Source organism: Prionailurus bengalensis, chromosome B2, assembly GCF_016509475.1.
Source record: "Prionailurus bengalensis isolate Pbe53 chromosome B2, Fcat_Pben_1.1_paternal_pri, whole genome shotgun sequence".
NCBI classification, from domain to species: domain Eukaryota; kingdom Metazoa; phylum Chordata; class Mammalia; order Carnivora; family Felidae; genus Prionailurus; species Prionailurus bengalensis.
The window spans coordinates 117,514,504-117,528,948 of record NC_057349.1 but is presented as its reverse complement, the minus strand read 5'-3'; the positions used below and the strand labels follow the sequence as shown (position 1 = coordinate 117,528,948).

Sequence of the window (14,445 nt, the reverse complement as noted above, 5' to 3'; positions counted from 1 at the left end):
GAAACAGACTGAATCCCATATAAACCCCACAAGGAGTGTTGCAGAAGGAAGATAAGCAATATTTGAGGATGCAGAGATGAAATAAAGAAAGAGGAGAAAATAATTACACCCATTTTACAATTCCTATGAACTCCTGGAGGCACGGGCAGCACAATCTTCAGGTTTTTCAAAAGACCTGGATTCACAATGGGCACAAACTAGATAAACAAGGGATCCCCTTCCTCACCAGGCAATCCAATTAACTTGCAGTTAGAACATCTACACTGACAAAGGATTAATACATCTCTAAACAGGTGATGCTTTTGTTCCTTGAAAACCTCAGTGTTCAGCAATATATTTTTAAATGTCTGCAAGGACCCCCACATTGCCTAAACAGTACATCACATTTCTAATGTATAAATTTGGTTTCTTTTTGAAGTTCCTGAGGGGGTCAGAGAAAAATATTGTTTTGAATCAGTGCATAGTTTGACTACTCATATCTGTGCTTCTTGTGATCTGTGCTGATAATCTGTGATAATCTCAACTCTCATTATTCAAACTGTTGCGTCCCCCAATCATACCAGATTTTACCAAACAGGGCCTGCCCTCTTCTCATTATTAACGGTCAACCCAGAGTGACTCTTTCAGAAGGTAAGTATCTATACAACTAGTCTGGCTATCAAGAAAAGGCAAATAGCTAGAGCAAACCTATTTTAAACTGTGAATGCATTTTCTCCCAGAAACACTTAACTAAAGACATACTCCTCGTTTTTCCAGGATCACCATGGTAACCACATTTTTTTTTTTTAATAGAAAACTACCTCACATGTATTTACTATGCATGGAAACCACGATCTTATACACAGGTGGGACAGGCACCTTCTATCTGACCACGTAAGGAATTCCCACTTCAGTGGCAGCACCACATACCTGTGAGGGCCCAGGTGTCTCACTCTCTTAAAATGACCAATCCCTTTACATCCTGGGGTTGAACATCCGCCATGTTCTGAAGCTTCCATTAATTCTAAGGAGCCTATAAGAAAGCAAGGGGAAGAAAAAGAAGAGAAAGGAAGGGGCATAAAGTTAACCAAAGGCTGTGAAACAAAAATTACAAATATCTTAAAAGTCTTTAAAGACTTTTCCCTATGCTTTTGTTCACACTATTGGTCTTTCTTCAACAGCGAAATGGTACACTTTGATCTAACCCTCTATCAGTGCTATAAGTTCCAGAAATACCTAATTGTGAATTAATGAGGAGATGCTAAACAATCTTCAAGTAAATAACATAATTAGTTTGCGAATACTTGTACACTGAAAATTTCAAACATGCTACCCCCTCCGTGTTTTTATAATGCTCCCTTATGCTGACCACTTATGTCCCTGTGTAATGTGCTAGACTCTGTTCTAAGCATTCCCATATATACCTCTATGAATATATATATACACATGTATCAAGTCTTTGGTCTTGTATCATTTTGTCGCATACAAGGGATAGCACCAATGTGCACTATTCTGAAACATTTTTTTCTTTGGTCTTTAACTTCATGTCTTAAAAATCTTTCCATCTTAATGATAATATTCTTTATGATTGTCGCACAGTGTCTGCATCATGAGTGCACCAGAATTTAACTAATCTTTGTTTCCAAGGTTTGTTATTTTAAATATACTGCAACAAACAGCATGCATGTGGATTTCTTTACTTTTATGCAGCTTGTACATGAACCTGGCAACAAGTGAAGCCACTAAAACAGGGGACTGCACACTAAACTTTTAAAAATCCCACGATAATCTACTGTATTTTCTACATATTTTCTGCTACAATGTATATGCTTTCCTTCAAAGTTGAAATCATAGTATGTCAAATCCGCAGTGCACATTTAAAAAAAAAATTGAACTTAAAGGGACTCTGCCCTGAGGTTACTGTAAATCACATGCAGTTTTAAGCAACAATAGATAGGGAGAGCCTTTTTACACTCTGTCCAGTTTCTCCCAATGGTAACATTTTGCAAAACTACAGTATAAAGCCACTACTGATACATTAGACTTTAATAGCCTAAGAGAACTGTCTTCTAAAAATTCAGTACCAATTTTGAAAGGTGATGAGTCCTTCTAAATAAAAGTTTAAAAATCTACATAAACTGTGCTTTTCAAACATTATTTTTTTTCTTTTATGTTTTTGTGACTACCACATAATGGAAAATGTGGGAAGAAGAACAGGATTCATGGAGAACAAACGTACAGGGGAGAAAACAGTAGAAAGAAAATGATAGGAGCAAAGAAAATATTAAGCACCCTACATAAGAAAATGGAAACATTCAATTTAAGTTATCCTTGCGTCTCTTACTCAAAGGAGGCTGAAGAGGATGCCCGGTTTTTGAACACCAGCCCACAGGGTGAATATCAGGGCAATCCGCATCTACCCAGTAATCATAGCAGCTGTTCCAGCCGTCAAAGTGAACCTGGAAACAAAAGGAAATTACCAGTACGATTCATAGAAAATTCCTACCATTAAAGTTCTAGCCACCATATAACCGTTTTTATTTTCTTCTAAAGTATGTAGATTCAATACCAAATAACATTTTTTAAAAATTTATTTAACTTGCCTCATTTCCCCTATGCCAAAAAAGGGCCTTTCGACCTATCTTCAAATGATCTGTTCATCAATAAATGTCTTGCCAAAGACATCATTCCAGCGGTACTTTTATAGATATGTGTGTCTTCCAACACACACACACGAGTTATGAGTACATAACGTCTTCATATGAGCCACACCAAAGAGCCAATAAATATTACTTAAGTAACGAATAAATCAGGAAGGGAGGGAGGATGGGAGTGGAGAGGAGAAAGGCAGGAGTACCTTTCACTTAAATGTCAACTCTCCCAGAATTATGCTAAAAAGCCTGTTTATTTTTTTTATTTTTATTTTTTTCAATATATGAAGTTTATTGTCAAATTGGTTTCCATACAACACCCAGTGCTCATCCCAACAGGTGCCCTCCTCAATACCCATCACCCACCCCCCCTCCCTCCCACCCCCCATCAACCCTCAGTTTGTTCTCGGTTTTTAAGAGTCTCTTATGCTTTGGCTCTCTTCCATTCTAACCTCTTTTTTCCTTCCCCTCCCCCATGGGTTTCTGTTAAGTTTCTCAGGATCCACATACGAAAAGGCTGTTTAAACAGGGGCGCCTGGGTGGTTGACTTTGGCTCTGGTCAGGATCTCACGGTCTGTGAGTTCGAGCTGGCATCAGGCTCTCTGCTGACAGTACGGAGCCTGGAGCCTGCTTCGGATTCTGCGTCTCCCTCTCTCTCTATCCCCACCCCCCCACCCTGTCTGTACTCTGTCTCTCTCTCTCTTTCTCTCTCTCTCTCTCTCTCTCTCAAAAAGGAATAAACATTAAAAAAATATATTTTTAAGTCTGTTTAAACAAATTCAATGTCCTATTAGAAATACACCTGGTTTATAAAATATCTCTCCATCAAATGCATGTCTAAGTATCATTTTTTCTCTCAGAAATAATTACACTATCTCTCAAAGACGTTTTATATGGTGGTCGGAGCCATCTTTATCAGCCACCGTGTGAAAGAGCTATTGGTCTTTCAGGCAGGGTCACTAAGGATCAGCTATGTGTCTTTTAAGTATTACATGTATTTTATTTTTTAGGATGAAAGGATATACTGAAAGGCTATATATATTTCACTATTACATCAAATTTGCCAGCTAGACCTTTTTAAGTCTATGAATCCCTTACTAACAAGACAACAGATGCCAGATAGATAAAAAATACAAATGTGTAAGTTCCAGAACAATGCAGGAGTGAATGTATATGTAATCTCAGAGTAGGAAACCATAGTAGGCAAGATACCAAATTCAAAACTCATAAAAGACTGCTCAATTTGACTACAGGAACATTGAAAAAAAAATTTTTTAATGTCTATTTGTTTTTGAGAGGGAGAGACAGAGCGTGAGTGGGGAAGGGGCAGAGAGAGAGGGAGACACAGAATTCAAAGCAGGCTCCAGGCTCTGAGCTGTCAGCACAGAGCCTGAGGTGGGGCTTGAACTCATGAACCATGAGATCATGACCTGAGCTGAAGTCGGACACTTAACTGACTGAGCCATCCGGGTGCCCCTGACTACATGAACATTTAAAACTTCACAGTGGCAAATGTTACCACAGAAAAGGAGGAAGATCCATGAGAAACTTCAAAAACACAGTTATTATATATGTCACAATGTACTCTGTTCTTTAATTTATCCAAATACCATATATCAACATAAGAAGATTAAAAGCCCAATAGAAAGATGAAAAATAGATATAAATTGCTCATAAATAAGAAACTAAACATAAATGATTAGTAAACATATAAAATGATAATCAATTTCACTTATAACTAAAAAAAACCCTACAAATTAAAACCACAAGATGCAATTCTTTCAACCTGCCAAAAATGTTCCATCTTGGTGATTCCCAGAGCTGGTGAGTATGAGCATAAAAAGCTTTCTCAAGGAATGCCGACAGAAGTATTAACTGGCAAGTATTTCTAGAGAGCTATTTGCAACAACAGTCACTTAAAATATATCACTTCTGACTTAATAACCTCAATAACCCAACTCATTGTAGTAGAAAACAACCAGAGTATCTACCATGAGGAGACTGGCTAACTAAATTATGGCATGTTTGTATGACAGAATAGAACAGAGTTGTTAAAGTGTGTGTGTGTGTGTGTGTGTGTGTGTGTGTGTGTGTATTTAAAATAACATCCTTTGCAATGAATCCACTTTCTCAAGCTTAGAAATCAATTAATCCTAGAATCAAAGCCCACTGAATTCCACACCTGGAAGAAACCACACGTATTATCTTAAAGAGAAGAAGAGTTCACACAGCTAGTTAGGAGGAGTAACCAAACCTAAAATTCAAGGACCCAAATAAAATTGATCATCTTCCCATACACTGAACATAAAAGCAGCACTTACAGAAAAGTACTTAGGGGCGCTGGGGTGGCTAAGTTGGTTAAGCATCAGACTTTGGCTCAGGTCATGATCTCGCGGTTCATGGGTTCGAGCTCCGTGTCGGGCTCTGTGCTGACAGCTCGGAGCCTGGAGCCTGCTTCGGATTCTGTATCTCCCTGTCTCCCTGACCCTCCCCTGTTCACACTCTGTCTCTCTCCCTCTCTCTCAAAAATAAACACTTGAAAATTTAAAAAAAAGTGCTTAACTCAAAGTAACCCTTTCCTTTCCCCTGATCAAAAACAGTGTTCAACTAACAGTGAGAATAACATTCATGATAATTTTGTAAAAATATCCATTTATGCTATCAATGCCATCAATAAACGAGCAGACACAACTTAGAGTGTTTAGTAAGTTTTAAATGTTCTAATTCTCAGCTAATCAAGTGATTATTTTACTAGAAATGTGAAACTCTCATGTTTTCCGATCTTAGTATTCCTAAATTCCATTTCTTTTATATTGGAATCAATGTTCACATAACCTATGTTCCATTTGTTGTATATAAACCGCTAAATTTTTAAAAATTAGGTATCTTCCTACAGCAAACATACTCAGTCCTAAGAAATAAACGGTTTTCCACCCAAGATACATTTCACAATTACCTATGATGAAAAGGAAGAAGAAATAAAGGAAAAAGAAAAAAAAAAGTGTTGAGCTTACCTAGGAGATTTTAATCCACAGCTTTGGTTTGGGTTCTATGCACACAGAGGTCGTTTACTCAACTTGTAAGTAACTCTGGTGTGCACTCAGAACTGAGACCCATGGATATCAAATTGTATACTACTGGGGCACCTGGGGGGCTCAATCTGTTCTGCATCCAACTTTTCTGGGGGGCTCAATTGGTTCTGCATCCAATGTATATAAATAGTACATTATTGTACATCGATATAGTCCCTAAAACTGTTAATATCATCATAAATAAAAGGATTATTTTTAAAGTTTCCTCACACATACCTTTAAAAATGTTTATGGTAGATCTATCATATCTGGTGATGATGCCACAATGTTTCCTAGTTTTCATTAAAACTGACATCTCAGTTTGGCAATGAGAAGTCCCCTATCTAGGATTAATACACTTTAGATACTATAGATAAATCTAATACCTTCTATAATCTAGGTTGGTAGACAATCTGGAGAACTATAATAGTTTAAGGGTTCAATTTCAGAGATAAAATTTAGTTTACATATTATGAACAGAGGTAACAATAAAATTCTGAGAAGTACCAAATACACTTAAAATGCTATTTGAAATTATGTAAAAATCAATGTATGCAAACATTGATATTAATCCTAATCGAAATTCTCACTGTAGAAGCTCAGATGAAATAACTGATTTAAACCTTCATCTTTCGTGGGGCATCTGGGTGGCTCAGTTGGTTAAGCGTCCAACTTTGGCTCAGGTCATGATCTCGCAGTTTGCGAGTTCGAGCCCAGTGTCAGGCTCTGTGCTGACAGTTCAGAGCCTGGAGTCTGCTCTGGATTCTGTTTCCCTTTCTCTCTGCCCCTGCCCCACTCACACTCTGTCTCTGTCTCTCTCAAAAATAAACAAACATTCGGGGTGCCTGGGTGGCTTGGTCTGTTGAGCATCTGACTTCAGCTCAGGTCATGATCTCCAGGTTCATGGGTTCGAGCCCCCCGTCGGGCTCCGCACTGACAGCTCAGAGCCTGGAGCCTGCTTCAGATTCTGTGTCTCCCTCTCTCTCTGCCCCTCCCCCACTCATGCTCTGTCTCTCCCTCTCAAAAATAAGTAAACATTAAAAAAAATAAAAAATAAATAAATACTAAAAAAAATTTTAAACTTCATCTTTTGTAACTTTTACTTTTCAGGCACTGACATATTAAGAAGTTTTAAACAAACAAAAAATCAGACACTTGAGTAATGTTAAGTGATAGTTTTACTCTTGCTGGGGACTATTTTGAAAAGAAATCAAATGCCTAATAAACAACAACAGGGAAGGAAGATAAACATACAACATGAAATATTTAAAAATCTTACAAACCCCAAAAAGACACACAAAATATTTATAATACAAATGTTCCACTTTAAATATACTTATACATAAAAGCAATTCAGCAATAATGATGTATTTAATAAAAATTCTAAAGAAAATAAGAGGATTATGGATCGAAGTATAGTGAAAAAGACTTAACTCACACATATTTAAAATTATAGCTTAGGAAATTGGATACATTTTCACCCAGAAGCATCATTTGGACCCTTTATCAAACCTTAATACATGTTACTGACAGCTTATCAAGAATGAGACAGGGGCGCCTGGGTGGCGCAGTCGGTTAAGCATCTGACTTCAGCCAGGTCACGATCTCGCGGTCCGTGAGTTCGAGCCCCGCATCAGGCTCTGGGCTGATGGCTCAGAGCCTGGAGCCTGTTTCTGATTCTGTGTCTCCCTCTCTCTCTGCCCCACCCCCGTTCATGCTCTGTCTCTCTCTGTCCCAAAAATAAATAAACGTTGAAAAAAAAAAAAAAAGAATGAGACAGATAATATTTTAGAAAGCACACTATTCCTTAAAAAAAAAAAAAAAGGAAAGAGAAAAAAGATTTGGTTGGATTTTCTGTTCATGTGAAAGGCAACTCAGTAAAACACATTTTAGACCCAGGGGCTTATCTCCAATCTCTTCTGAAATTAAAGCTATATTTGAAAAGGTATAAAGCCAGAAGGACCAATGGAGAAGAAAAGCGGCTGACAGGTGAGAAGTGACAGTGATGTGTGTGGAGGGCGGAAACAGGAGGAGTGTTGACCTACAGGACAGGGTGGGTGGGTCACGGCCCAGGGGTCTGTAGAACAGGCCTGGAGCCCACTGGTTGCAGACCCCAAGGAGGACTCACTCTGGAGGCAGCACACAGGAGAGAAGGGTCCTGAAACACAGCAGTACTGACTCACAGTCAATATGGAGTAGTTACACGCCCTCGGGCTGCTCCCCCACTCCACCCAGCATGGTAACTGCCCCTTCAACAACCCAGGCAAAGAGCAGACATTTATCTTGTAGAGAAAAAAATTCCCAAGGCTCTCAATTCTAGAAGAGACCTGAACGGGCAATGGGCTGGACAGAAAGCACAGGAACTTGTACAACCAAAAGCCGTATATTCCAACCCAGCCCTTCTCTTTCTCGCACAGCGACCGCCAGGTTCACTCTTCCCCAGGGAGGACTCTGGCAGAAACCGACAGGCTCCAGAGAAGGACCCAGATGCCAACCAATGGGAACGTCCCTGTGAAAAAGCTGGCTCTTTTGCTTTCTTACGGTGAAGTCTGCTGGTCTGTAAGTCCCACCATGAAAAACAGTTAACTTTATGAGTGCCTTTTCTTAATGCAGACAGTCAGTCAAGGACTTGATATTTGAGGAGAGGCTCCAATACGACAGCAGAAATTTGGAGGAGATAAGCAGAGGACAGAAGAAAAACCATCACTAGTATCCTCAGATAAGAAACAATATTGCTTCAAGAAATAAAAAGATGATGCCATTTAAAAAGGGGGAGGAGGCTAGAAAATAGGAAAAAAACTCTCAAAAATTAAAAAAATCAGAATTGTAATTAAAAATGCAACATAAAAATATTTTTTTAAAACATGGGGTGCCCGGGTGGCTCAGTCAGTTAAGTGTCCGGCTTCAGCTCTCTGTTGTTAGCACAGAGCCCCTTTTGGATCCTCTGTCTCCCTCTCTCTCTGCCCCTCCCCGCTCACACATTCTCTCTCTCTGAAAGATAAATAAACATTAAAACAGTTTTTAAAAAAAGCAACCTAGGTTTTGAAAAATAGAGTAGATATCTCTCTAAACAAGTAGAATAAAAAAATCAGAGAAGCATAAAAAGAAAGTATAAGAAAATCAAGGGGTCAATTCAAAAGGTTTAGCAACCAGAGCTGCAGGACTTCCAGAAAGAGAAGACACAGGATGACAACAGGGAGTCATCAACTAGTAATACAAGAAACATGTGCAAAAACTGGAGGACATGAAACTCCACAGTAAAAAGCCCGAGTACTCTGCACGAGTACTCACCCAGAGCAGAACAACTGGTATGGCCTTAGAGGTCTAAGGTCAGTCGATATGGATGTGAGAAGACAGCAGAACAAGGCTTTCAATTTCTGAGGGAAAATGGCTCCCTACCTAGAATTCTACACCTAGTCATAGTATGAATCAAATGTAAGACTAGTAATATTGATATTTCCAGATGTGCAAGGAGCCAAAAGCAGATGCTTTTCATATACCCTTTCTTAGAAGGTTACAAAAAGATGTGTTTCAACATGATAAGAGAACACTAAGAAAAACAAGTATGTGATTCAAAAAACAGAAATAAAGGAAGAAAGAAATAACGGAAGAAAGAAAGAAAAGAAAAGGAAAGAAAAGAAAAAAAGAAAGAAAGAAAGAGAAAGAAAGAAAGAAAGAAAGAAAGAAAGAAAGAAAGAAAGAAAGAAAGAAAGAAAAGCACAACATAGTCTGCCAGCAAAGAGCAGTCTCAGGATGAAAGTTCAGGATAAGGCTTAGAGAACTACCCAGATGACCATAGGCGACTGCTAAGTTGTAGGAAAAAGAGTCAAGAAAGAAAAGATACAGACAGAAGGCTTATTAAAAATACACTTGGAGGCGCCTGTGTGGTTCAGTTGGTCAAGCATCTGACTCTTGATTTTGGTTCAGGTCATGATCTCAAGGTTTGTGGGTTCAAGCCCCAGGTTGGGCACTGTGCTGGCAGTGTGTGGAGCCTGCTTGGGATTCTCTCACTCCCTCTCTTTCTCTGCCTCTCCCCTGCTCATTCTCTCCTTCCCTCCCCACCGTCAAAAATAAATAACCATTAAAAAAAAATATACTTGGGCTTTGGATAGAAAGACACATCAGATTTACTGGAGCACTTGTAAACGTCTGATTCTATGAGCACAGAAAATTTAAAAAACCAAAACACAAGAAATTACTGACTCCAGAAAAAAAAAAATGTCATAAGAAAAAAACTGTTCTGCTCAGCAGCCAACAGGATTTATTTACTCATGAGAAGATGAATATAGAAGACTGAGAAAACATTTTAAAAACATGTGAAGTCGCTAGTGAAAAGATACAGTGAAGGAATGGATATGGTAACAACTTAATCCAGAACTACCCTAACAGGAAGGAAATACACTGGACCTAAAATTGATGGGGCTGAGAAAACAGCAGAACACAGATATTATTTCAGAAAATTAGGGATAAAATGTCAGAAGCAGCAGCTAAAAAAAAAAAAAAAAAAGAAAGTTCTTGCCTGTGAGGAAGCAGAAGTGAGTGTGGGGAGGGACGGGGCCTGTAGTATGTTCTAACTCTCCCCAGAACATACAGATGAGAGCAAAAACATTTTGCTTGTTTTCTTTCAGCATCTGGTGAAATACATGAGTGTTTTAAAATGTTTACCTGTAATAACTTAAGGCATAAAATATATTATATCATGTAGCCTAAAAGGTTGATCTTATTTAGCTGAAGAGTTGATTCTATACCCGAGAAACTTAAAATATTAAGCTGCACTAAGGACCGAGTCTCTATATACTCTTTCTCCTCCTGAATAATAAAGATAGGCATTCTTGATTCGTCACCTCCCACAGCATTAGAAAAACTCCTACTAATGAAAGCTTTTTATAGTCTCAGAAGTCTGATGAATCCTGAAACTGGGTCATCGTCACCTGTTCGCTGATCTTTTGAGGACTTCATAAACACACAGGTACTTGTTCAGTGGTTCACCTTTAGCTATGAAATTTATACCACTAACAGTGAAAAGATAATTGTCAACTACACGCCTCGTAGCCAGCTCTGTTTTGGGTGTTAAACAACGAGGATGTTGTATTGGAAAGAGAATTTGGCTAACTAAAAAGTTAGTCCACACTTTTCCTATTAACTAACTGAACTACCCACTTTAGAGTACTTGACCTCTCCGGGTCAAAAACGTTCTCACATGTAAAATCAGAGTTAATCTAATTTTTTTTTTTTTACTATTACAGTAATTAATATGTGTTCCTGAAGCCAGGTAACTAAAAACAAAACAAACAAAAACAAAAAAAACAAAACAAAAAAACCACACCAAAAACCTCATCATTTATAATTCATTTAGAATTATAAAAAATCATTTATAATCACTCATAATCTTAGCACCCCAAGAGAAGAACTGTCATTATTTTGGTTAAGTTTCTTTCCATAATATTCTTTAAAAAACAATACCAGACATCATACAGAATAGTAAACCTGAGTTTTTTCACTTGCCAATATTAAATATTTTTCTTAAATATTTACCATCATATACAGTAATTTACTTTACCTATAGCTTACTGTGCTTGTTTGCAATCTTAAATACTATAAACTGCTATGTTTTCCTTATAGTTTTTATCCTTGCATATTCCCTTTGGTTAATTCTCCTAACATGAATTCCTAGGACTGAGATTCTTGAATTAAAGGGCAAACAACCTTCAAGACTTTTGTGCTTCACCAAACTGCTCTTTAGTGGCTGAGACACATTCTATTCCTACCAGCTACACGTGAAAAAAAATACAGAAAAATACAAGGAAATACACAAAAAAAATAAACTTTTCATGCACCTAAACCAAAACACTTATTTTTGGTTCAATTCTGACCAATTTGATTTTTAAAAATAGTATCTTGCTTCGTTCTACATTTCTTTGAACCACTGGCCTAGGTTATCTAAAAAATACTTCTAGTCCTAAAATACTCTGATTGCTTTATGACTTCTGCTATCACACCAAGGACAATTAATAGGAAAATAAGGTTAACAGACTCTGCACTGTTTATAACTTCCAAACCACTGCATGATTATATAATCTTAAAAATAGCTAATTAAACATTAAAATTTCTGTTTTATACAAAACCACATTGATACACGTTTTCCATGTTCTTCTATAATTTTTTATATATTACCTCATTACAGATAGTTGAATATGTGATTTATTTTTTGTTTTTAAAGTTTTTAATGTTTTTTTTTATTTTTGAGAGAGAGAAAGAGAGAGAGCGTAAGTGGGTGAGGGGCAGAGAGGGAGACACAGAATCCGAAGCAGGCTCCAGGCTTCGAGCTGCCAGCACTGAACCCGATGTGGGGCTCGAATCTATGAACTGCGAGATCACGACCTGAATGAAGTCAGGTGCTTAACCAACTGAGCCACCCAAGCGCCCCAATATTTATTTTTTTAAGAGCATAAATTTCGACTCCTAGGGTTTAGGGCTGTGACTTAGTTCTGCCACTGCCAGAATTAATAAGTAATTCATCAACTCTTCCTGAGCCTCCGCTTCCCAGATAAAATCGTGATTGTCACATAAACCCCCTGCACTGTCACCACCACATATGTTGAATAGTGGAAGAACGCTGTTAGCTGGTAAGGGCCGGCAAGGCATCACGTAGATCTAACATCTTGCTGTTTTCACAGTGAAGTAAGTGGAATGAACAGGGCTCTCGTTTGAGGACGAAGGAAACACAGAAGCCAGAACCAGAGATAACTTCTAGCTCCTCACCTGGAACCGCTGTTACACTTCACTTCATCACCCAGGACACGACAGACCGAAGCCACCTTCCTGAACATTCGCTTACCCTCGGAGAGGTACTTTGCTTTTATTAATCCAAATCTAATTAAAACCTGACTTTCTTATACAATCATTTCTCTTTCCTTGTCCTATATGAAAGGGCTATCCTTCTTTACTTTTCTTCTGAAAATTCTACATCTAATATAGCCCCATCAAAATTAATCCTCAGGTTTTCAAAAAAAGAGCATTGTATTGGAGAATGATGCACTGTATTCAGAAGAAATCCCTTTCTTATCTATGACTTTTCACATTCTGAGTGTGTGCTCGGAAAAAGAAAGTAGATACGACATATTAAATGTCAGTCATAACTAAAGAGAACTTCTTCCATAGATTAAAGGAAAACACTGGATAAATACTGACAAAGATGTACAGCCACTTTATTTTCATATTCCTGTAGTCTTACTGATTTAATTCTAGGACTTCACAAATTAAGTATCTGCCGAAGTTTCCATCCAAGTTATCTTGTAACAAAAGACAAAACAGAACCACAACAGAGAACACTCACTTTTATTCGGTGATCATCCGTGTCTGCAACTGTTGCTACTCTAATAAACATAGGATTTCTCTTGTCTATGACTTCAAGCTTCATTTTTTTCTGGAATCCATGTGGAGGTTTCTGCCATACAGAAAATTTTACATGGTAAGATTCAGAGGAAGAGAAAGTAGGCTCTGTGTCACAAAGACAGAATAATAAGCTATTTACAGAATCGACCTTCAAACTCCCAAGTTCCTACAGTAGCTTTGGACCTCATTGTCCTTATCAAAAAAACACAATCCCAAATCACACAGCCAAACCCTGAAGCAAGAGAAACAGCCTGAGCACCCAGCCGGAGGAAACAGAAAGCAAAAGACCTTAAGAGAAAATGCAAAATATTGTGGATATTTGATTAGGCATAGGGAAGGCAAGAAGTTTTTCTCATTAGTTAGAAGGAGGTGTCCTGAGGGGTGCCTGGGTGGCTCAGTCGGTTAAGCCTCTGACTTTGGCTCAGGTCATGATCTCACCGTTTGTGAGTTTGAGCCTTGCGTCGGGCTCTGTGCTGACAGCTCAGAGCATGGAGCCTGCTTTGGATTCTGTGTCTCCCTCTCTCTCTGCCCCTCCCCTGCTCATGCTCTGTCTCTCTCTCTCTCTCTCAAAAATAAATAAACATTTAAAAAAAATTCTTTTTACAAAAAAGGAGGAGGCATCTTGGCAAAAATCAACAAGCATAAAAATTATTTATGAAAACAGAAGAAAGAATATTAAAGTGGCAGAGATGTGACAGAGACTAGAAATGGCCATGAGAACAAAAAGCAGGAGACGTCTTTAGAAAATTAGTCATCAAAACGTATGGGATGAAATCACTCTTGTAAGAACAGGAATGAGATGGGGCGCCTGGGTGGCGCAGTCGGTTAAGCGTCCGACTTCAGCCAGGTCACGATCTCGTGGTCCGGGAGTTCGAGCCCCACGTCGGGCTCTGGGCTGATGGCTCAGAGCCTGGAGACTGTTTCCGATTCTGTGTCTCCCTCTCTCTCTGCCCCTCCCCCGTTCATGCTCTCTCTCTGTCCCAAAAATAAATAAACGTTGAAAAAAAAAAAAAAATTAAAAAAAAAAAAAAAGAACAGGAATGAGAAAGGAAGACCTCTCCTCCCACACCTTAGCTAGCTCCACCTCAGGACTCAGCAGAAACCTGTAAACCTCCGGAAAAGTTGCAGGATGTCGAAGGCAAGCTCAAGGGTATGTTGGGTAAATTGCTTAAACCATCTGAGCCTCACACCCCTGTTCTGTGAAGTGGTTGTAACAAAACTGTGGCTCCGAGAATTAAGTGTGAAAATTACGCAAAGGATAAAAAACAATCAATGCCAGGCACCTAAAGGCCAAACTAAGGAAATCGTAGTTTTCTCTCAGGTCTCAGTGTGACACGAGATATGCAGAC

At 38.5% G+C, this 14,445-nt stretch overlaps 1 protein-coding gene across 8 annotated transcripts in view; it reads right to left on the bottom strand.

Moving 5' to 3' along the window:
- Nucleotides 1-14,445, bottom strand: part of L3MBTL3 (L3MBTL histone methyl-lysine binding protein 3) — a 127,313-nt gene that overhangs the window by 43,173 nt on the left and 69,695 nt on the right. For all 8 annotated transcript variants that reach the window (XM_043592311.1, XM_043592313.1, XM_043592317.1 and 5 more), the window contains 3 exons: nt 13,038-13,148; nt 2,324-2,438; nt 910-1,012 (listed from right to left, as the gene is read on the bottom strand). In XM_043592311.1, the coding sequence (XP_043448246.1) occupies nt 910-1,012; nt 2,324-2,438; nt 13,038-13,148 (329 nt within the window). The remainder of the gene's footprint in view (nt 1-909; nt 1,013-2,323; nt 2,439-13,037; nt 13,149-14,445) is intronic.